The sequence below is a fragment of the Epinephelus lanceolatus genome, chromosome 14 (assembly GCF_041903045.1).
Source record: "Epinephelus lanceolatus isolate andai-2023 chromosome 14, ASM4190304v1, whole genome shotgun sequence".
In the NCBI taxonomy this organism is placed as follows: Eukaryota; Metazoa; Chordata; class Actinopteri; order Perciformes; family Serranidae; genus Epinephelus; species Epinephelus lanceolatus.
In genome coordinates, this window is record NC_135747.1 from 18,671,561 (window position 1) to 18,695,763 (window position 24,203).

General features: G+C 39.3%; 1 protein-coding gene across 1 annotated transcript in view; it reads left to right on the forward strand.

The window, feature by feature from the left end:
• cps1 (carbamoyl-phosphate synthase 1, mitochondrial) overlaps positions 1 to 24,203 on the forward strand; it is a 102,102-nt gene that overhangs the window by 24,070 nt on the left and 53,829 nt on the right. The window contains exons 19-23 of the mRNA XM_033617114.2: positions 871 to 1,069; positions 1,165 to 1,341; positions 3,554 to 3,672; positions 17,949 to 18,090; positions 19,522 to 19,587. Of these exons, the coding sequence (XP_033473005.1) occupies positions 871 to 1,069; positions 1,165 to 1,341; positions 3,554 to 3,672; positions 17,949 to 18,090; positions 19,522 to 19,587 (703 nt within the window). The remainder of the gene's footprint in view (positions 1 to 870; positions 1,070 to 1,164; positions 1,342 to 3,553; positions 3,673 to 17,948; positions 18,091 to 19,521; positions 19,588 to 24,203) is intronic.

Sequence of the window (24,203 nt, forward strand, 5' to 3'; positions counted from 1 at the left end):
TCTGACAGTAAATGCAATAAAACACAATATTGGTGAAGCATTTCAGAGATGGAGAAAAATGTTGCTAATAGTTTAGCCTTCTGCCAACTAAAACTAAAGGCTTATGGTTGTGACTTCATGTTCATGTTTGTGTAGCTGACGTTAACTAGGGCCTTGAATCCACCTCACTCCCCACCACTACACACCACCTCGCAGGGAGGAAAGCGGGCAGCAATGACAAAGATGGACCTGCAGTAAGCAGTTGTAGCAACCTGAATCCAGCCAGCACAGCCCAGACTTTCAGCGGGATCGGCAAACTTTCTGTTGCTGCCGTTACACAGGCTGCGGCTTCATGTTCATATTTAGGTAGCTAACGTCAACTAGGACCTCGATTCACAGTGTACTCTCGTGCTTCACTCCCCACCGCTACACACCACCTCACAGGGAGGTGAATGGGTAGCAGTGACAAAGACGGACCTGCAGTAAGCAGCTGTAGCAACCTGAATCCAGCCAGCACAGCCCCAACTTACCGCGGGATCAGCAGACTTTCTGTTGCTGCCATTACGCAGCAACCTATAGCTGCTGCTTGCCACCAGCCTGCTGTGATACTCGGGACTGGGAGGTGTGAGCCAGCCAAATTCAAGCAGCTACAGCTGCCAACTGAAGATCTGTCTCCCTAGCTGCTGCCTGTTCTCTTCTCGGGGGTGCAGTACACAGCGGTGGGGAGTGAGGCGGGGACGTACAATACTGTACAGCTTTACAGTAGGACAAAGTATAGAGTTAATACAACATCACAGATTTGATGTGATTGTGCTAGTAATGCGTATTTGGTGCAGAAACTTCAACCACTAGTTCATTTTGGTCTCCCTGCCCTTGGTCTGTGTTTCACAGGTATCCCTTAGCTTTTGTTGCTGCTAAGCTGGCTTTGGGTATTCCCCTACCGGAGATTAAGAACGCTGTATCGGAAAAGACCACCGCCTGCTTTGAGCCCAGTCTGGACTACATCGTCACCAAGATTCCCCGCTGGGACCTGGACCGCTTTCAGGGCATGTCTCATGAGATAGGCAGCGCCATGAAGAGTGTGGGAGAGGTGGGGGGGGGGCTCCATTCACTCATCCACTTGCTTGTTCTCTTCACTCACACATCCATATTATACTGTCATATATCTCCCTCTTCTGGATTCAGGTTATGGCAGTTGGCCGGACCTTTGAGGAGAGTGTGCAGAAGGCCCTGAGGATGTGTCATCCATCAGTGGATGGCTTTGTGCCCCGGCTGCCACTCAAGAAAGCCTGGGATGACACCCAGGACCTGCAGCAGGAGTTGGCTGTGCCCTCCATCACCCGCATCTTCTCCCTCGCCAAGGTACACTCATCTTTCCTGACGTTAATAATGAATGACACCGACTACAGTTTTCTCATTAAAATCACATTTTGAAGTGTTACAGCTAAATTATCATGAAAAAAACATGACACGCAGAGCGAAATGTGAATTTTTTATAAGTTAAATAGTTGCACAGGAGCCTAATACTTGGAAAGCACATACAGTCTGAACTGTAACTGAATGGGCCTTTCAAACATGTGGGGAAGGATGAATCCAAATCACATAATATGAAGATACATTTGCTGTGTCTGCTTTTGTGCTTGCCCAATACAGCACTGTGAGCCTTTCTTTTTCCTCTTAGAATCAGTTGAAGGTGAAACGGCACTTTCATAAGTACATCTAGACACAGGGTCAGGCTCCGTCATTCAAACACAGAGACGCTGCACGAACTATTGCAAGGTCAAAAACATGTACAGCTTCAGCACTTCAACAAGCTTTTATCACCAGCTGAAAGAAGAGCAGAACGAGGTCCAATCAGTGTCAAAACCTCCAACTGTGCGAGCTTGCTGTCCAGACAGTAGATATATTTGCCCTCTTCAGTACAGAGTGAAATCATTGAAAATGGCGACAGCATTATAGATTGACGATCCACATCTTATCCTCAAGCAATCAAACACCAGCTATAATGCCTTAAAGTGGTCAACACAGTCATATTTGCTCTCATCCAACCTCCCACTAGTTTGATTTTGAAACCTGCACGTGTTAGGTCCAATTCATTTGGTTAGGGCTGCTCAATTATGGTAAAAATCATAATCACGATTATTTTGGTCAGTATTTAGATCATGATTATTTAAGACAATTACTCGTTGACTTTGGAAACATGCATTTATTGATTTTTTTAAAAAAAGTTTTAAAGCTTGTCTTTAAATAGGGAATTTGCTTGAACTTTAAATATAATTAATATAAATGTAAAATAATAAGAGAAATAAAATAAATAATGTATAAATATAAACATGGCCTAAGAGGAGAGATAAAAAGGTCTCAAAAAGTCTTAGATTTAACTTTGTTATATCTGTAGACACTCTATTACAATATAATACATTTCAATGTATTTCTCGCTTTTTCCCCGATGGTCTGAAAAAGTTCTAAATTTTTCACCAGCCACTTTTTAGAAAGTGAGTCACTAAGAGGGTCTAAAAAGTCGCTGTATCTAGGAAGAAAGTTGCTGAATTGGCACCACTGAGCACCAACTGTAAAGCAAAGGGATGTGCTAGATTTATAACACAAGACAAAATAAGCACATCATTGCAAAATGGAATACTGCTTCTCGATTGTTTAAAGTGATTAACTTATTTTCATAATCATTGGAAGCCAAAGTCATAATTAATAAATAAAATTTAGTTAATCACCCAGCCTGCTAAAGCCATAAGAAACACCAACCTCCTAAAGAGTTAATCAGCTAGAAGTGATGATAAGTAGCAAAAACAGAAGATACTAATAATATAATATAATATAATTATAATTAATATAATTATTTATATCTGATAAAATTAGATAAAATTATTTGATATGCCACTGGTATTATTGTTCACAGTTTACACAGCCCAGGCATCGTCATCACTCATAAACACCAGAACATTAGCATTGCACTTCAACATTAATTACATTTTATTTTTTTTCCCCCGGCGTTTATTGTATCTGCTTGCATCTGAACTTGCCTCTGAGACACTAAAACTCTCTACTAAAGGTCACAGAAATAATCACTTGCAGCTTGATTAGAAGCTCTGTATTTACAGGACAAGGTACGTTTCACTGCCCGGTTTTACAGACTGCTGAGTAAAATCCTCCCACAGCAACCTGAAATGATTCCTCTGGTCAGCCGTCTAACAAAAATGATAAAAAACATATTTACAGACTGTTGTCCGAGCAGAACCTTTGTCATATTACAGGTTAATAATAGATCGGCTTGATTTCAGATTTTTCATAAAAGACCAATATAAGCAAAGTAATATATTTTCCCTGCAGTCCTTGAAAGTAATGTATAAAAACGTTATTTACTGTGACCATACTGAATGACCATTCCTATCCAGTGACGATTCACTGACTGTAACATGATTTTAATCCTGAGCAATTTATTAAAGAATCTGTTGAAACTGTGTGAAACCTATTGGATATTCCCATGAGGAGAATAGATGATGAACTTCGATGAATGATGAATGTAAAGCTGAGTCTACTTCATGTCTCCACCTTTAAGGCCCTCCACAGTGGTATGAGTGTTGATCAGATCCACCAGCTGACAGCCATAGACAAGTGGTTCCTCCACAAACTCAACAGGATAACTCAGCTGGAGCAGCACCTGGCAAACTACAAGAGGTAACTTTATTTTAATACCATTATTTTTTTCCTGAGGTTTAATAGTAATAATAATGTTTGTTTGTGTGTGTGTGTGTGTTTATGTTTGCACACTTGCCTTTGTATGTGAGTGTATGCAGTGTGTAAATAGTGCTGTGACATCCTCAAGAGTCACTAGAGTAAAAGTAACATTTACTATGGTATTTGTCTGATGCTCTCCCTCTCTTTGATGGTTGAAAACATCTAGTCAAGTGGAACTGTCTCCTCCAAAATACAGTACATTCATCCGTCTGTAAAGTTGCTTTTGTTGACTATTGAAGACACACTCACAGATTGTTATCATTTTATAGAATATATTATAATTAATTTCTTAATTCCAAGATGGCTCAGTCACTGTCAGTCTCACCTCTTTGCCATATACATTTGTCTCCTGGTTAACTGCCCCATTATTTCTGCCATAGAGTTTGTTGGTTTGCAGTAGGGTTGGGTAATATGACCAATAAATTATATTGTAATATTCAAATGCTTTATTGCTATACATGATATATATCTAGATACTGTACTCTACTGTAGAGTACTACAATATAAACTACTAAATAAAGTTTTGCTGCAATAAAGTTAGATAAAGTACTGTTATAATAAAGTTGAATAAAGTACTGATATAATACAGTTAAATAAAGTACTGTTATGATAAAGTAAAGTATTGATATAATAAAGATAGATAAAGTACTGTTATCATAAAGTTAAATAAATTGCTGATAAAATATAGTTAAATAAAATACTGTTATAATGAAGTTTAATAAAGTACTGATCTGATACAGTTAAGTATTGATATAATAAAGGTAAATAAAGTGCTATTATAATAAGGTTAAATAAACTACTGGCATATTTAAGTTAAATAAAGTACTCTCATAATAAAGTCAAAAAAAGTACTGAAATTATAAAATGGAATAATAATCGATATGGTAACTTTTTAGTAACAGTACTTTATTTAACCTATAGTAAAGTATTGGTATAATAAAGTGCTTTTATGATAAGATTAAGTAAAATATTCAATCAATCAATCAATTTTATTTATAAAGCCCAATATCACAAATCACAATTTGCCTCACAGGGCTTTACAGCATACGACATCCCTCTGTCCTTATGACCCTCGCAGCGGATAAGGAAAAACTCCCCCAAAAAAAACCTTTAACGGGGAGAAAAAACGGTAGAAACCTCAGGAAGAGCAACTGAGGAGGGATCCCTCTTCCAGGACGGACAGACGTGCAATAGATGTCGTACAGAACAGATCAGCATAATAAATTAACAGTAATCCACATGACACAATGAGAGAGAGAGAGAGAGAGAGAGAGAGAGAGAGAGAGAGAGAGAGAGAGAGAGAGAGAGAGAGAGATGCAGGTAATGACAGTAGCTTACAACAACATTATTGAAAGTAATAATATTATAGTTATAGTTCTGGCTACTGTGGTACAATTAATATAAAGTTAAATAAAGTACGGTCACAATAAAGTTAAACAAAGCACTAATACAATAAAGTTAAATAAAATATTGTGACAAAGTTAAATAAAATACTGTTACAATAAAGTTATAAAAAGTAATGTTATTCTAAAGATAAATGAAATACTGTTATTTGTTAAAAAGTACTGTTATTATGAAGATAAAAAAGTACTGATATAATATAGACTCACAAGTCAGTCTTTAGACGCTTTGCTTAACTAAAGACTGATGACTTTCTCCCTGATTTTGTGTTTAGATGGGCGGATACAATTTCAGAGTTAAAAAAAACTCCCTATGTTGCAGAACCGATAGTAAATCCGCAGGGCGGTCCTTCGGTGGCTCGCTGAACTCTTGTGCTCGTAAACATAGTCCGACTGCGTTAAAGGTTTTAAACAAAGTCGCTGTAAGTCCTTCACTTCCACAATCTTTTGACTGAGTTTAATCTCTCGGCATCCATTTTCAAGCTCTCTGTGTGTTTGTTTCCTTGCAGATGAGAAAAGGGGGAGCGCACATTTCCGGGAGGGTGTGTCCTGTAAAAAAATGCAAGAGGCGTTGCTTTGTTGCCGGCCGTTTTCTCCAGTGTGTTAAACACACTTTAGAAAGGAGTGTCCCCAGACTATCAGAAGGCGGAGATCTCTGATTGTCTGGTGGCGAGACTAGATATAATACAGTTAAAGCACTGGTATAATTAAGTTATATGAAGTATTGTTATAATGACATAAATCAAAGCTGAACCACTGGTGCTTTTATTGAAACACCCAACTCATCTTGAGCAGGAAGCGTCTAAGTTTTGCTTTGAACATGAAGCTTCCAGTTAGCTGTTAGTAGTTAGCGGAAAGTTAAACCATCACAGCGGCACCGTTAAACCTGAAGATTAATTCACTGTGAGCAGAAAACAAACCAACAGCTCTTCGGTTCATTTATTAATATTAATAGGTTGGAAGGTAGGGGTGATGTGTCATTTTTGTGCTGATGGCGTGACAGTTTTTATTCGGTATTTGCAATATAGTCTTTTTTTTATAACTCCAATGTGGAACAAACCACGATACATCAAGTATGATCGATATATCGCCCTTGTCTAGTTTGCAGGTTAGTAACGGCCCTTTGCTACAGACGATACACTGAATATTGTGAGGCCACAAGACTGTAAAACTGCCAGAGAAATTATATTCTTATTTTACTTTAATAATAAATTCAGTTTGATCAATTTATTAATCTGGTTTTCAAAACCAAATCTGTGTCCCACAGTTGTAACATCAAAAGACAAAACACAAACATTTCATCAGAACAGTGGGATCCCGATGGCACACAACAATCCACTTAAAGAATATTTTTATAACTGGCGAGTTATGGCCACTGTGACATCGAGTTCTTTCTAGATATTACTGAATTTTCTTCAATAGGAAAATGTTGATCCTTAGAAATGAGATGGACCCCAGTCTCTTCACGTCTCTCTTTCCCTCTTGTGGTTCACCTCCTCCCTCTCTCTTTCCCTCTGCCCTCGGGCTCTTACCTGGACAGCCGCTGTGAATTTTCATGGCTCAGCCACAGGTTACCCACTGCTTCCTCTTGACTCTGCTGTTTAATAATTAATGGCCGGCAGTCTGGTGAGCACCCACTGCAACACACTGACGCATGGAAGGCTGTTGTAGTCTCCGCTGCCTCTGGAGCAGGGGACACTGGGACGGGCACACAACAATAGGCTGCTGCCAGACTGATGGAGCATAGAGCTGAGTACAGGTGGGCTTTAGGCTCCGCTGGTCAGCAGACTCATTGTTTGTGTGCATAAGAGTGTTGGATCCTCTATTGCTGTTGTTGGGACTGGGGGATATTTAGTGATAGAGATTTTAGAGAATTCTTCAAAGTGAGGACATTTTATTCTTCATTTGTAGAAGCGTCACAAACTCTGTGGGGACGATACTGTGTTTGGTCGTATGTTTCTGTCTGCAGCTAATGTTGATTACCACTGCACCCATCAGCTTAGCATTTTGTGTGCCAGTTCGGACATCTCGTGGTTTTGGGGTTTCCCAATTTTTGTAACATTGGACACATTTTTGTAAACTGTTTTTATACCATCATTGACTGCAGATTCTAGCCTGGAAATCCAGACTCAAATCTAGAAAGATTTTGAGTGTGGCCCTTCCTACCCAAGGGGCGGCACTAACTGAGGCATTTCAAATTGGATTAGCACGATGGCCAATGAGAGCAAAAAACAAGGTGACGTATTCATTGCACTAAGCCCCATTTGTTTGCCGAACAGTGGGGCTAACTAATATATTATTATGCTTTTGCCATATCCCGATGGCATAACGGCAAAAACGTCCTTTGTTGAAGCGAAGGCTTCTAGGGCAGTCTTCTGTTTCTCTCTCAAGGAAAAAGATAAGTGTAGTTGTCTTAGCGTTTCTTCCAAAGCTAAATTGAATGGACGCGGTCCTTCGGCAGCTGCCATCTTGGCTGTTAACTTTTCGACTCCTACAGCGCAGCACTGTCGTCATCATGTTACGCCCGCCCAGAGCCCGCCTCTGTCAGATAGACTGATCTGATTGGTCCAATTGCCGTTTCAGCGGGCTCTGCTCGTCGGGGCCAGATCCCTGTGCAGTGCGAATTCGAATTTGCTAGGGGCAGGGCATCTGGATTTCCAGGTTATGCAGATTCCTCATGCTTCTCAACCAGCAAATGGGGGCTGCAAGTTTTCTGGAAATCCATCGATCCATCCATTTTCTAACCGCTTATCCTCTTGAGGGTTGCGGGGGGGGGGGGGGGCTGGAGCCTATCCCAGCTGACATTGGGCGAGAGGCGGGGTACACCCTGGACAGGTTGCCAGACTATTGCAGGGCTGACATGTAGAGACAGACAACCATTCACAATTGGTCAGTTTAGAGTCACCAATTAGCCTGTCCCCAATCTGCATGTCTTTGGACTGTGGGAGGAAGCCGGAGTACCCAGAGAAAACCCACGCTGACATGGGGAGAACATGCAAACTCCACACGGATGGGCTCCCCAACCCGGGATCGAAGACTATTTTGAAGAGTGTAAGTGTCCCCAACACGGAATCAAACCAGGGGCCCTCTTGCTGTGAGGTGACAGGGCTAACCACCACACAACCGTGCCGCCCTTTCTGGAAATCGTCTTGTCTAAAAATAACAAGCCCTACCGTCTGTTACGGGCTATATTTTGGCCTTTGTTATAATAAATTTGGTTATTACAAACTTGACATGTTTTAGAGTCGCTTACGGTCCATTCAGAATGGACTCGCAACCCACTTTTGGATTGAGCCCACCAGTTGGGAGCCGCTGCACATACACACAAAGTCTGATTTTTGTGTCTGCTGGTGTCAGGTTTTGCATCAGAACTCTATTACACAGAGCAGAATTCAGCACACTACAACCTGATAATACACCTGCGTATGAGGACAGAGATAATTGGGGATATAAACCTTGTGCATGACATGAATTACAATAAACTCAGTGTGTAATGACAGTGATTATTTAGCACACAAAACATCTCATTCCCATTATTTGAAAGTTCAAACTTGATGAATTGTAAAATTAACAAAATGAAATGTGTGGAAATCCAAAATTTGGTTCTTGCCATCTTTAATTTTAGTTTTCAGTGGTCGTGCATGGGTTTGTAACTATATGTGAGATTATCTGGCAGCCCCCTTTTCCTTACACAAACACACCACGCATTGTTTTAATGTGTTTTTCATGTTTTATTTGTGTGCAAAGGTGTATGCACATAAGTTCATGGCATGCAAAGGATTTCCCTCTCGCTTCCTGCTGCTCTTCCGGAGATAAGATAATTTCACACCACAAGACAGCCGAGCACTCAGATCAAATGTCTTTCCTTCCAGTTATTCTGACTCAGCTGCCCTCTCCTTTCGTTTGTTTCTGGGGTTTACTGTTTCTCAGCCGGGCCATGTGCAGTGGGAGTTAAAACACACTTGACATTTTCAATATTTTTACACTACAAGGTCATAAATAATTCAGATAAGGAGGAGGGGGGGCAAGTTGTGGTTTACAAGAAATAAGAATTCCTTCATTTTGTCTCTACCCAGGGTTAAACGGAGACTGTGACATTATAGTAAATGCGCTTGTTGCTTTCTTAGTGGGAGTTTCATGAGAAGATCAATATTGGTTTCATCAAGCATTCATGTGTTTAGTTTAACTTGGCACACAAGCTGAAAGCAAAGGGAGACGGTTAGCTGAGCCCTCCACCAGCTCCATAGCTGTCTTATTTAAACACTGTTTATTTAACAGGTTCACAAATAGAAAAAACATTTAAGTGTGGTTCCAATAATCAGGTATCCCATGCACTTGAACTTTTATGGCACCAGCATCTCACTCAACATGTCCTGTCCTCACTGTAAAGTTGCTGTCTTTTAACTTTTTCCTAACTCTGCGCAAAACCCAGCTGACTCACGGATGCTCTGTGGGCCAGCTTTCTAGAAAACATGTTAAGAAGACTGTTTTGAAAAGTGTACTTTGCCACACATGGCAGAAGCTAGCTACTTTCCCCTGCCTCCATCTGTGTGCAAAGCAAGCAGCAATCTCTGGGGCAGAAAAATTGAGCCAATACGGAAATGCCAAAAACTGCAGTTCTTTGAATGGCCACTTGAGGGTGGCTCCAGAAGCGAGTCAATCCCCATAAAACCCAATGTAATAATGTCAAACTTTACAGCAGAGATAAACAGGTTTTCAACAGTTTTAGTCTCTGTAGCTCATTCCAACATTAACGTCCACTGTACGAGGGTTGAATTTTTATATAATTCACCGGTTTACATATTATTGAAGCTTCGTTACCCATAATAAAAGGCGGGCTGCTTTGAGTGACAGGCTGTCTGCCGATAGTGTCCTTGGCTTCTGAGTGAGATCCACCCCTCGCTCCTCTACACCACCACTCTTTTGGCCAAATATTGTGACACCTGGCTGCAAAAAACCAAGATGGTGACAGCCGTAATGCAAAACAGGAGTCCACAAGCAGATTTAAATTGCCCGTACAGTATTGTGGCCAAGGACAAAGCACTGTGTGTTCTTTTTTTTTTATTTTTTTTTTAATTTTATTTATTTATTTTTTTTTAAATCTTTCTTCGAACATAGATAAAATAGAACAAAATATAGGTGATCAATAAGGTAATCAGTCATACAAGAAAAACAAAAAACAAACAAACAAACAAAACAATCATAGTAACATAGGTAAATATTTAGCGTTCGAAAAGGAGTAGGTAGAAGTGATGCACTTATCTTGACCTACCCTTATTTCAAGTAATGTTGCTACAAATAAATATAGATTCAGAGATGCATAATAGTATGCATACATACATAATCAAAGAAATACAATCACAAATGCGAGTTGGAATACTTCTGGTTCTAACTATATGTAAGTGATATGAGAAAACCTAGTTGTAATGTGGATTGGATACCCATGGAAGGAAGGTACTTACTATGCCAGCTGTGCTTCATATTCATGCGATCTACTGTTTTTGAACAATCTTTTAAATTTGTTTAAAGTATGGCTGTTTTTCATTTCGTCTGTACATTCATTCCATGTTTTGACTCCTTTGACTGTGATGCTGTGATATTTGGAATTAGTTCTTACCAGGGGTTTATTGAACATGTCAGATCCCCTCAAGTTATGGTGCTTGTCTCTTGCTCGGAACAAATTCTGAATATTTTGTGGCAATGAATGATTTTTAGCTTTATACATAATCTGTGCAGTTTTGAGGTCGACTAAATCCTTAAATTTGAGTGTTTTTAGTTTGATAAAGAGTGGGTTTGACAGTTCACTGTAGGTAGTTTTGTTTACTATTCTTATCGCTTTTTTTGTAGTGTAAATATTGATTTGGTGTTGGTACTGTACGTGTTCCCCCCCCCCACCACACAGTAAGTTATGTATGGAAGTATAAATGAGCAGTACAGAAGGTATAATGACTTTTGACACACGAGAACTTTGTAAAGGATTGCGACTGATTTTGATATTTTATTTTTAATATAATTAATGTGTGGTTTCCAACATAGTTTATTATCAATTATTACTCCAAGAAATTTTATTTCAGATACTCTTTCTATTTCTATATCATTTATTGTGAGTTTTTTGCTTGTGGAGGTTGCACGATTTCCAATTATGAATTTAGTTTTTATTCTTTATTTTCAATTGCTGTTGTTATTGAATCAACAAATTCAATTATTGCGTGGGCAGTTGTTCTTTTGGATCTGAAACCATATTGCTGTTCACATAGTATATTATTTTTTGTGATGAATTCATTTAGTCTTGTGTAAAATATTTTTTCCAGTATCTTGGAGAACTGTGGGAGTAATGATATGGGTCTGTAGTTTGTGAGTATGTGTTTATCTCCAGTTTTGTATATTGGTATGACTTTTGCTGTTTTCATTTTGTCAGGGAAAACTACAGTTTTTAAAGATAGGTTACAGATATATGTGAATGGTTTCACCACACACTCGATGATTTCTTTAATCAGATCCATATCAATGTTGTTGCAGTCTGTGGATTTCCTGCTCTGAAATGATTTGACAGTATCCAAAATTTCTTTCTCATCTGCTCCCCTTATAAACATTGACTTGGTAATACTCTTGGTTGTATTTTCAAGGATTTTTTCAAAGATTTCTCCACCTTCAGTTTTTGCAATTTCTTTCGCCAAACCAGGACCAACGCTGACAAAGTAGTCATTAAAATCATCAGCAATTTGATTCATATTATTTGTAATGGAATTATTCAGTGCTAAAAATTAATTTGGATATCCTGGTTTTCCAGTTCCATTTTTTATTAAGTTGTTTAGTACTTTCCATGAATTTCTCATGTTATTTTTGTTGTCTTCCAGTAGTTTGCTGTAATAATTTTTTTTACAGCATCTTAGAATTCTAATCAGTTTGTTTTTATATTTCTTATAAGAGTGTTCGGCTTCTGCTGTTCTTTTCTTTAAGAATTCTTTATATAATAGATTTTTTTTCTTACACGTATTTTGTAGTCCCTTGGTTAGCCATGGTTTATCAGGAGATTTATGTTTGATTACTTTGTTTACTAGTGGACAGTGTTTGTTATAGAGCGATGTAGTTAGGGTCAGAAAATGTCCATATGCTTTATTTACATCATTCACATATTTTGTTCCAGTCTTGGTCTAACAGGTCCATCTTAAGGGAATTAACTGCATCTTGTGTTTTATGTCTGATTGTTTTTATTATTTGAGTGTCTCTGTTGGTCCTAATGTAGCTCTGTACTAGTGCAAAAACTGGTAGATGGTCACTTGCATCGTTTATTATTAACCCACTAGTTATTTTCCTGTCAATAATATTTGTAAATATATTGTCTATTAGTGTAGCACTGTGTAGGGTTATTCTTGTTGGTCGAGTAATTGAGGGATATAGACTCATACTATACATGGTGTTGATAAATTCTGCAACTGTGTTGTTTTCAAGTGGATTTAGGAGATCAATGTTGAAGTCTCCGCAGATGAGGACCATTTTCTTATTAGTAATTGAATCAAACAGATGCAGTATTTTCTCCATGAAGGTTTTTAAACATGATCCAGGGGTCCTGTAGATCCAGCTAATAAGAATATTTTTTGACTTTTCAATCTCAATTTCAATGGTGATACATTCCATGATGTTTTGCAGTGTTAGAGACATGCTTTTTACAATTTTACTATTGTAGTTCCTATCTACATATAGGGCAACCCCCCCTCCTTTTTTCCCACTTCTGTTTATGTAGTACATGTCATATCCCTCCATACTGACCATCAACTTGATCCTCATTTAGCCAAGTCTCTGAAATGGCTACCACTGTAAAGTTTTTGTTAAACTGTGCTAAGCAGGCTTTGATCTTGGAATAGTTAGAATTGAGGCTCCTACTGTTGAAATGTATAATTGATATTGTTCCATCCATTATTATGTTCTGATTGAATTGTTCGTCTGTAAAGTATTCACAACAGTGATTATGGATGCTGACGTAGAAATTGTTTTCAGGATCAATTTCATATTCTAAATCTTGTGATTTGTGCTCTGTGTATTCAAATGTTTTTAGTCCCAGGTATTCATGCTCCATTAAGGGTGATGGTGGTGGATCAGTACTTGTCATGGGGTCAGTTCATTGGATGAGTTGTGTCATTGCTTGTACCAACTGTCTGAGTTTTTAACTGCAATATTTGTCCAGTTCAGTGATGTCTTTGATGACCAAAACCTTGGCTTCTTCCGGTGATCCTTTCAGTTTTATGTAAACCTTACAGTTAGATGTCCATGTTGACTGGATTTTGTTTTGTTTTCTCAGGATGCGCGCTTGTTATTCAGTAAAAAGGTCAAATGAAGACAGACAGATAATAGTGTCTTCCCATTCAACAGATATGAAAAGCAGCTCTGACAGAAAAGGATACAAGTTTCCTCTATATGGAAGGAAATCAGGGTCGTCAGAGGTCATTACAGGTGGCATTTAAATGTCCATAATCACATACATTTATTTAAATTGATAACATCATACTTCATTTTATCTGAAATATATCATTTGAGGATTCTTAAAAATTTCTCCTCCTCTACACATCTTTCTCACCCTCCTCTTGTGCCTACCTCATACTGTCCCTGCCCCATTCTTTGTAGGTAGATAAAAGGGTAACCAACAAGCTCCACTGTAAGTCCTTGTCCTTGTAAGTTCATTCATTCCTATGGGAACCTCTGTGAAACTTCTCCTTTTTTTATTTATTTCATTTATTTTTTATTTTTTTGGTTCTGAATTTGCCTCAAGTACGTTGAAAAAGTTTAAGTGGAATGTAAGCTGGCCAGCAACAGAAAACAAGTACAGTTCTGAATTCATTTATTAAACAACCAGGCTTCACTTTGTTTGATTAAACCAATTAACAGTCATCATGAGAAAGATCCGTCACCTTTCGGTCGCTGCCGTTAAAGAGGCAACAGATAGGATTCGGTTTTTTTTAGCTTGGTGCCACCTAGCGTAAGTGGTGTTGTGTCGCACTGTCGCAACGACCAAATTGACCGTGGGGATCAGAGATAATCAATAATATGACTCTATTAGACTCTCTAAATTAAATAAAATGTAGGCTGTAAAGCCACCGGTATACCTCTATGTATATGTAGAATGAGAATGTGTGTGGACACTATACTAAATAAATGAGTAAAGAGACCGAGCAACAATTATCAGATTTATCTGAAGAAAAAACAAATAGTAATGCAAATAATTATACCAGAATGCACAGTACCAGTACAAACAACTCACAGTAAATTCCACCAATATGTACACTATCAGTACAACAACAACAGTAGACACAGTGGAACAGTCCAGATTCTAGAATAAACGGTACCGTATGGAAACGATGCGGCCGGTTGGAGCTCAAATTGAATGGGAAACAAAGTCCAGTGTTCACTTAGCTGGGCGTAACTTAGCTGGGCGATGTCCGTCGAAAGCTGCCTCCGTGAGAAGAGAACAGAAGGAAGGCAGGAGGGTATCACTCTCCGAGGGCTGCCGTAGAATGGCAACGAGGATGTCAGCCGAGCAACACTCGCTACCCGGTCCCTGGTTGCGGCGATTTGCGATGCTGGCCAGCTAGGAATTAACTAGCAGCCAGTACAGTACAGTCCTCTCTCAGCTAGCTAACATTTAGCTGTGTTACTTACTGATCCATTAGAAAGAAAGCTAGCTGGACATCGGTTTTGAAGCCTCTTTGGTCATGGAGCTCCCTCCATCTCTTGAACGCCTCACTGAGGTTTACGCTTGTTTTTCCTCTGCTTTTATCACTCTCCTTTTTGCTCTTCTTTGCCTCCTCAGACAGAGGAGCTCATTTTCACTAGGCCGTTTTTCACTTGTCTCCAAACTCTCTCCGTCTGGGATTGTGCTCGTGACTCAACTATCTCATGCCTAACTCCTCATAAGGACTCGCTCCCTGATTGGCTGACCGACCAGTTTTGCAATACATGGCGCATTTCCTGCCTTAAAGCAGATTTTTTCCACGAAATTTCGGCATCGGTGGCAGAAGCTTATTACAAAGATTGCAAAGCCACTAAGTAACCTATGTAAATGCTGATAATCTGATTTTACTGTGCAACCCACATTATTTTCATAATGATATATTTAGGAAAATATGCTATCTGTTGCCTCTTCAATGTTACATAGGTTAGACGCAGCACTGGAGGAGTTTGTCTCTGAGCCACTCTCCCCAGAGTCAGTTCACTGTCTACCCTTTAGCACCAGCTAACACAGTAGCAGTGGCTAACATCTGACATCGAGCTGTTTAATGGTCCCAACAAACACACCAAAACAACTCGACTCTGCCATTAAAAGGTCACACAATACACCGCATCTACAATTAAATAAGATTTTACCTGTTATAAATAATAAAAAAACAAATATAAAAGTCATGTTCACATGCGGGAGGAACAGTGGCGAGCACTCCAAACATTGAGTGAACACTGACATCCAAATGAGTACTTGGGGACTCATGCCCATACCTAGATCATCCATCTTTTAACAAAATATTTCACCAAGCTGACTTCACACCTGAAAGGCAAACCTTTCCACTTACTTGTTGCCATGTAGTGTTAGACCTGTGATTTTCTCTGTACTGCTCCATATGCATATTCCAGATGTTCTTAACCATCTGTAATGAGATGCATTTCCTTGCGTTGAACACTGGGGGCTTACTCCATATACTATATGGAAATATGGACACAAAACTGTGTGGGAATGAGGCATGAGTATTACATACTGTAATGATACATGCAAGACCACTAAAGAAGATGGAAATGCTGCAGGTCCAAAATGCTTTGAATTCAAGTAGGAAGCAAATTTATGTTCCTTACAAATTGGTCCAGTTCAGAATCGCCTCCTAATTACTGACTTTATTTCCGCCACCTTTTTTCTGCTTAACCTTACGGCTAACATTAAAGTTTTATTGATTAAAGTGGGTTTTAACCTCGGCGCTTTGCTTGTCAATGTGTTATTGATCACTCTGAGGTGGGCTGCTCCCCGCTGTCCACATCGCTGGGTAGGTGAGCCAGTCATGACCAACTTGCTGGAATGACCCTCTTAGTTCAGTGAACTTGAAAATACACAGATATACGAGAGAGGCCACAGACAGAAAATATTCAGTAATAAACTAACCTGTCTGTCTTTTTATCTACCTCTGCTTCTTTTTCCTCGCTGCCACATTCATGTCAGGCATATTGTGCATTCAACTTTTAAGCTTAAGACATGATTGACAGACTCTGCTTACCTCTGTGTTCCAGGTGACATAGTGTGGTACCGGAATGAATCAGATAGTAAATCTTGTGCTTTTCTTATGGCATAAAGGAAGCTTTAGTTATGGCAAAAATTGACAAGAGTGCTGTTGTTCTGGTTCAAATGGAGTGTTGTGTTTTTTGCAATGACCCTTTTTCAAGGCCCCATTAGTGATTTTCACTCTTCACATATGCAATACATTCAAGAACATTTCTATCTTGCGTCTTTTCACATTTGCCATGGCAATGCCGGTATAGATGGGTTAAGAGACAGTCCAGCAGATGGCAGTAATGCAACACTTATTAGAGACATTGCCATAAAACTCCACAGAAGAAGATAGAACAAGAAGATGGAGTTAGGCCTGATGCACGCGTATGTCTCTTAATATTTTCAGGAGCATCACAGGCGAGGAGCTGTTTGTGTCTGGTACAGTTCTCAAAGGAACTCTGAGCAATGAAGGGACAGAAACTCTGATACAGCATAGCTGACTCTGTTGCTTGGCATGATATTTCACGAGATGTGATCGGTTGTTACAGATGCACCCTTTTGTGAGCCTTCACGCTGTGGACCCCTAGTGGACATTAAATGAACTGCATCACAATATGAGGCTTTGAACGTATTGTCATTGTTATCACTGCTGATGGAAGGTTGAGGCAGCCACAAGTCATTCCTGCTGGACTGTTGGGTTTTTCCAGTTTCAAAATATCCTAGGGTTATGATTATTTAATTTCTAGCATTACAGCACTATTGTGTTGGGTCTGTGACTGTCAGTCATTGTTTGGAGAATATTTCTTCTACCTTTGTCTTTCTGTCATTTTCTCCTCTGCTTAAGAACCTCTTAAAAGTCCTCCTTCCAGCTCCTAACAGTTTTTCCCCTTTGGAGCTCTCTTAAGGGCTAAGTTACTTTGTGAATAACTTTTATCTTTACCGGGATCTACTCTTAACTTTAAGGATATTGTATTAACTTAGAAAACTTCAGAATTCTAAGACTTTTCTTAGACTTTCGTCACTAGGAACAACTCTTTGTGCTAGGAGGCTTTGTGAATACAGCCCCTGGTGTAACTACTAAACTGTTAAACTGATAAAATACATCATCAGCAGTCTTGTGATTGGTTTGCTTGCTCCATGTGAAATTGCCTTTGTCAGATGGACACAACCCTTTTTGTGCTCGTCCCTGCAATGGTACTGCATTCATTCACAAAACAGCCATACATGGTATTTACCTAAAATGTTACTAGGTTGTGATGTGGGAAATTGGTGGTACTGTACAGAGTTACCTGAACATTGATTGCTGCTTTCATTTAAACATGACCTTTTGGAGTTAATGTTTTTTTAACATTTGTGGGATAAACTGCATGTCTGAAAGGAGCCCCAGTCAAATTCACTCCTTTTAAAAAAGTCCTTTAAGAAATCATTTAATTGAACCCCACTGAAAACCTGGATTATGCATTTAAAAAATTGAATATCCATTTAATCAATTTCAAACTGTGGGCAAAGTATCTGCTCAGAATGGTTTAGCAAAGCAGCTGTATAATTAACATCACTTATGTCTTCTCCTACAGTACCATAGTACCCAAGGAGCTGCTGCTGAAGGCCAAGCAGGACGGCTTCTCAGACCGGCAGCTTGGTCAGATACTGGGCTCCAATGAGAGAGGAGCCAGAGAGCTGAGGCACAGTCACGGCATCAGACCATGGGTCAAACAGGTGAGCCTTACTGAGCTCCTTCTTGGAGCTTCCAGCGTAGGTCAGATAGACTGAGATACCTGACTCTGCCTAATCAATACATTCACTTACACAGTCTAGTTTCCTTCAGCAACAAGTGTAAATGTAAAAGAGTATGAAAATATGTAGGGGGGCGTAAAGGTTAAAGCCATCATCGACTACTTTCCATTTTATACAGTATTGACATGTTTTGTTCAGAGTGTATTTCCTCATTCGTGCTTCACAAGAACAAGTTCAAAGTTCAGTTCACAGATTAAAATAAACCAGTCCACATTCATAGTTCACAATTTGAAGTGTGAACTAAGTTCAGTCTCAAAAACTTAGCTAGTTTGCGTTAATATCTTAATACTGTGTTAATACAGATGTGGCTGATGTTCTGACTTTGCAGTACTGATAGCTGCATGTCTGCCTGTGTTGTGTAAGCATTCTGGATGCCATAAAACTGGCATCGCTAACTGCTACGAGGGCAAACGTCGGTCATGTTCAAGTTCATAAGTTGCAAACTGATGCATTTAGTTTACCATTCACCAAAAAAATGAGCATGTTCAGGGCGTCGGTGGCTTAGTGGTAGAGCAGGTGCCCCATGTACAAGGCTGTTGCTGCAGCAGCCCGGGTTCGACTCCAGTCTGTGGCCCTTTGCTGCATGTCACTCCCTCTCTGTCTCCCCCCTTCACGCTTGTCTGTCCTGTCAAATAAAGGATAAAAATGCCCAAAAAATATCTTAAAAAAAAAAAAAAAAAAAAAAAAAAAAGAGCATGTTCAATGAAGGCACTCTTTGAGGGTGTTATTCATACGCAACACTGTGAGTCAAAACATGCAGAGCTCAAAGTAATACAAATGGCAATCAGCACTGACACTTTGTAGAATTAACACTATTTTTTAGATAATTTACTCCAATGATAACATTTGCATGATTTTATCTCTTTATTTTTATCCACAATTCATTGACCTTATCCTCAGGAACTATTTTGAAACTGTTTTTTGACTATTTGGTAAGAAGGAGTAGAGCCACATCAGGCTGGTTACAGAGGCAATACTTTTAAGTAGCGTAATTAAAGTCAAGGTTTTGGTCTTTTTGTTGAATGTGTTTATCCTTTAATTAAAAGTAGTAACACACCAATGGAATACATTCATTGCAAGTAAACATTTATTAAAGTGAATAGGAATTAGAAAAGAATTAGACAAAAGTATCAAATGTAAATGTACCTTGATGTAGAATTTCTCCTTTCAGAGAGTTAAACTACGGTATCAGTGCACTAACCAATAAATGTGACGGGGGTCTGTGTGCGTTTTGAATGTGATAGTAATATTCATGATAAAACTGTTAAGTAACGTTATTTTGTAGTTTTTTGTAGTATTTGTTTTTACATCAGACCCATGTTAACCTCTGTTTTCTCTGATCCCTCCCCTTAGATTGACACCTTGGCAGCAGAGTATCCAGCAATGACCAACTACCTGTATTGTACCTATCATGGGCAGGTGTGTGGTCTCTGCTAACTGAGAAAATAAAAAAATATTGTAGTGTTGTAGCACCATTAAGATGTATGTAGTCAATCCAGTCACTGGCTAATAGCAAATGCAATTAGTATAACAATAACATTTTAAATTGTTATGAACAAAACATTTTAAAGGTTCTGTATGTAACTTTTTTACATGTATTAATCGTGTTTTTAGTGCCAATTGGTGAACTGGTTGTAAAGTAACTTAAAAACTCAGACTTTCCCTGACTTTCTTGGTTGCTTGTAACAGCCTGTGGACTGATTTCTGTGTAATGGGCTCTGACTTAATTTAATAGGAAAATTCAAAGGATGTGATATTATGCATGTTCCAGAGTTTCTTGCCTCTTCAGCTCCACAACACAGTGTGCTACAGTAGCTAACATTTGGAAATAAATGGAGTCCGCTAATGTCAACTACCACAACACAGAGTCCACACTATAGTCCAGGGGCCAAGGCAGATTTTGGTATCACTTAAAGGGACCACACAATTTTGGTATTTTTGACTTCCTCTATATCTCTAGTTTACATTTTGGTATGATAGACCTGCCTATCTAGTAGCTTAATAATTTTTTTGGATGATCTTTGGGTCCTCCCCAAAATTGAAAATAGTCAAAATTGAGGGTTCTCCAAAAGGGACAGTGTCTGCGTTATCACATGAATCTTGGGAAATAATTATCAGAATGTCACCAAATTTGGACTGAATGTTCACAGACAGTTGCTGCACACAATGCAGTAAAGATTTCATCAGTACCTTGCTCCTTTTAAAAAATATATACACCTAAACACACATGAATTATAGGCGGACATGGAATAAGGAATAAAAAATCCAAAAGGCATGTATATATATGTTTGCCATTATTAATGTAAATAAGCCAATCACCCAAAAACTGCATTTATTTGTGCCAAAGAATGTCATCTTGTCATAAAAGTAGGTTATTAGATTATTCACCTCACCATCTGATGTCACCAGCCCCTGACAGGTAACTAGTGCAGCCAGAACTTCAAACAGACAAATAGAATGGGGTCCTATTAGTACAGGGACTAAAGGGATAGTTTTCACAACTTGGTAGGCCCCTATCACCCACGGGGACCAAACAATTTTGGCATTTTTATCTCTCTACAGGTCTCTAGTTTATATTTTGGTATGATAGCCCTGCCTATCTAGTAGCTTAATTACAGTTATCACTCTGTAAACAAACTTACACCCGTGTAGGCAAAACACTACAAATAGGGTAAAAAATTAACTAATAGATATCCCCATGAAACTTGCCCAGTTGATCACTCATATTAAGTATTTTTTGTATTACAAATTTTCTGAAATATTTTATTTAAATATGCACCAATTTTGTTAATGAAGACAATCACAAGGAGGGGAAATTGATTACGCAGTTACTGTGCTAACACTCAGTGTTACTGTAGCCTACAGTAGGCCTAATAGCACTCAGAGCTGCCCAGTTGCTATTTGACCCATAACTAGGAAGCAAAGGGAGTTCTACCTCTTGCCTAAGGTGGACTCCCAGGCTAGCAGAGGGAAAGAGATGCCTTATTTCTCCATTGTATGCCGTCCTAAAATAGGGGGGCCTACCTGCTGAGGCAGCAGTAGCTCAGTCCATAGGGACAGGGTTGCCTGTTCAAGTCCCCGTCAGGACCAAAATATGGAGTGTGGACTGGTAGCTGGAGAGGGGCCAGTTCACCTCCTGGGCACTGCCGAGGTGCCCTTGAACAAGGCACCGAACCCCCCAACCGCTCGGAGCGCCTGTCATGGGCAACCCCACTCTGACATCTCTCCACTTAGCGCATGTATAGGTCCTGCATGTGTGTGTTCGGACCTGTGTGTAATTGACAACAGAGTGAAAAATTGAATTTCCCCTCGGGGATTAATAAAGTATATAAGAGGCCATTTACACGTTGCCGGTTATTTTCATAAACGGACATTTCACCGTCTCCGTTTTCGAACAAAGGATGCACTTCACACATCTATAAAACAAGACAGGTGCGTTGGAGAAAGAAAAACAAAAAGTAGCAAAAGGACTCCCGCACACTGTCCAACTTGCAATAAATCATTTATTTGCGATGTTTCGGTACTAGACCTTCATCAGGCAAACAGCTTTTTGTTCATGAGAAGCCATCTTAAATAGGGAGTGGTCGTTTCTCCACGACCAATCCCATTCCCACGCGTAAACACAGAGGGACAAAATCATCATTGGGTAATTTAACCACACAACACAAAGAGACAGTAAATAAACAACAAAACAAGATCCATGTTTCAACACAGCATTCAGTATATGATCACAGAAATATATTTAGGAGCTAGATACTAGATATGGAGATTTGTTCATTAAATATGTCTGTTTTTAACTTAGAATGTAAACCTATCTGCTAAAAAATATTTTGAAATACTGATTTATTTATAATTGATTCACTATATTATGTATTTCTCTTCTGGACATGTGGGGATTACTTTAGACTGATGTCACACAAAGTGTTTTGTTGTTTATTTACTGTCTCTTTGTGTTGTGTGGTTAAATTACCCGATGATGATTTTGTCCCTCTGTGTTTACGCGTGGGAATGGGATTGGTCGTGGAGAAACGACCACTCCCTATTTAAGATGGCTTCTCATGAACAAAAAACTGTTTGCCTGATGAAGGTCTAGTACCCAAACTTCGCAAATAAATGATTTATTGCAAGTTGGACAGTGTGCGGGAGTCCTTTTGCTACCGTCTCCGTTTTCAAAAAATTCTTCGTTTACACTTACCCGTGTATATATACACAAGAGCATGCCAAACCTGTAGGTGGCAGTGTAACGAGAAGCTCAAGCCTTCCATGTATCCATTGTCACCATAGCAACATAGGTCGCACTTTTGACACAGGCGCAAGTTCCAGCGCATTCATACTGTGGAGACTGTGACGTCGGCTGCCTATAACTCCGTCTATCTTGCAAATGCGCAACTGGAGTTTTCCAAAATCTCCACTCTGGCCGGAGTTTTTAGAAAGACTCGTTTTCAGAGGAGAAATCTCCGTTTGCATGTAAATGAAGGGCACAAACAAAGGAAGATGTCTCCGTTTATCAAAATCACCGTGTACGTGTAAATGACCTCTCAAATTTTAAAAAAATCCTTGATCAGTATTTCCTAAGAAGTCAGTCAAGTCAGTCGGATGAAGTCCAGCGACAGGTAGAAGTATATCAGTAACGCTGCCACTGAGGAGGAGGAGGGGGTGGTAAGAGAGGATGCAGGTGACACTGAGGTCAGTTTGCCAGTCAGAGAGAGAACCATGGAGCAAAAGGTTAGAGTTAGGCCTAGGGCAAATGACAGTAAAGAATGGGAGATAGTTAATAAAGATTTCTCAGTAATCTTAAGCAGGCTTAGAGGAAATGCAATCGAAAAGGTTAAAAAAGATGTGAGATATAATTTACTCATATGGTGCAGAGAGGCTTGGGGCGCATGAGAGAAAGAGGGGTGAGAGGGTACTGTCAGGTAAGTCTAGGTGGCAAAGATAAATAGAGAAGTTAGTTAAGGAGAGGAGACAGTTAAGGAATAGTGGAATAGTGGAAAAAGGCTACAGAAGATGAAAGGGAGGGAATTAAGGTGTTGCAAGAGGAGCTGAGAAGCAGGCTAGCAGTTCTTAGAAGGGCAGAGCATCTCAGGAAAAAGAGAAAGAAGGAATATGCTAGGACAGGTGTTTTCAGGGACCCTTTTAAGTTTGTTAAAGGATTGTTCAGCCAGGAAAGGGGAGGGCAGCTTAAAGCAGAAAGGCTAGAGGTTGAAGAATATTGAGAAATACATATTCAGATTTAGAGAAGAGTAGGATAGTAGGTTTTCCACCGGATATCCGTCCATTAGGAGAAATAGAGCATGAGATGGATGTCAGACCACCTAGGTGGAAGGAAGTTCAGGAGGTGGTTAGGCATGCAAAGGCTTCTTCGGCCCCAGGGCCTAACGGAGTCCCCTACCAGGTTTATAAAGGTGCACCTGATATTCTTACATTTTTGTGGAAACAGCTAAGAATAGTTTGGGAGAAACAAATTATCCCAAGAGTATGGTGTAGGGCAGGGTGTGTCCTCATTCCTAAGATGGTGAGGTGAATAATCTAATAACCTACTTTTATGACAAGATGACATTCTTTGGCACAAATAAATGCAGTTTTTGGGTGATTGGCTTATTTACATTAATAATGGCAAACACATATATACATGCCTTTTGGATTTCTTATTCCTTATTCCATGTCCGCCTATAATTCATGTGTGTTTAGGTGTATATATTTTTTAAAAGGAGCAAGGTACTGATGAAATCTTTACTGCATTGTGTGCAGCAACTGTCTGTGAACATTCAGTCCAAATTTGGTGACATTCTGATAATTATTTCCCGAGATTCATGTGATAAGGCAGACACTGTCCCTTTTGGAGAACCCTCAATTTTGACTATTTTCAATTTTGGGGAGGACCCAAAGATCATCCAAAAAAATTTATTAAGCTACTAGATACGCAGGTCTATCATACCAAAATGTAAACTAGAGACATAGAGGAAGTCAAAAATACCAAAATTGTGTGGTCCCTTTAAGTGATACCAATTTGTGAAAATTAGCCCCTTGGCCCC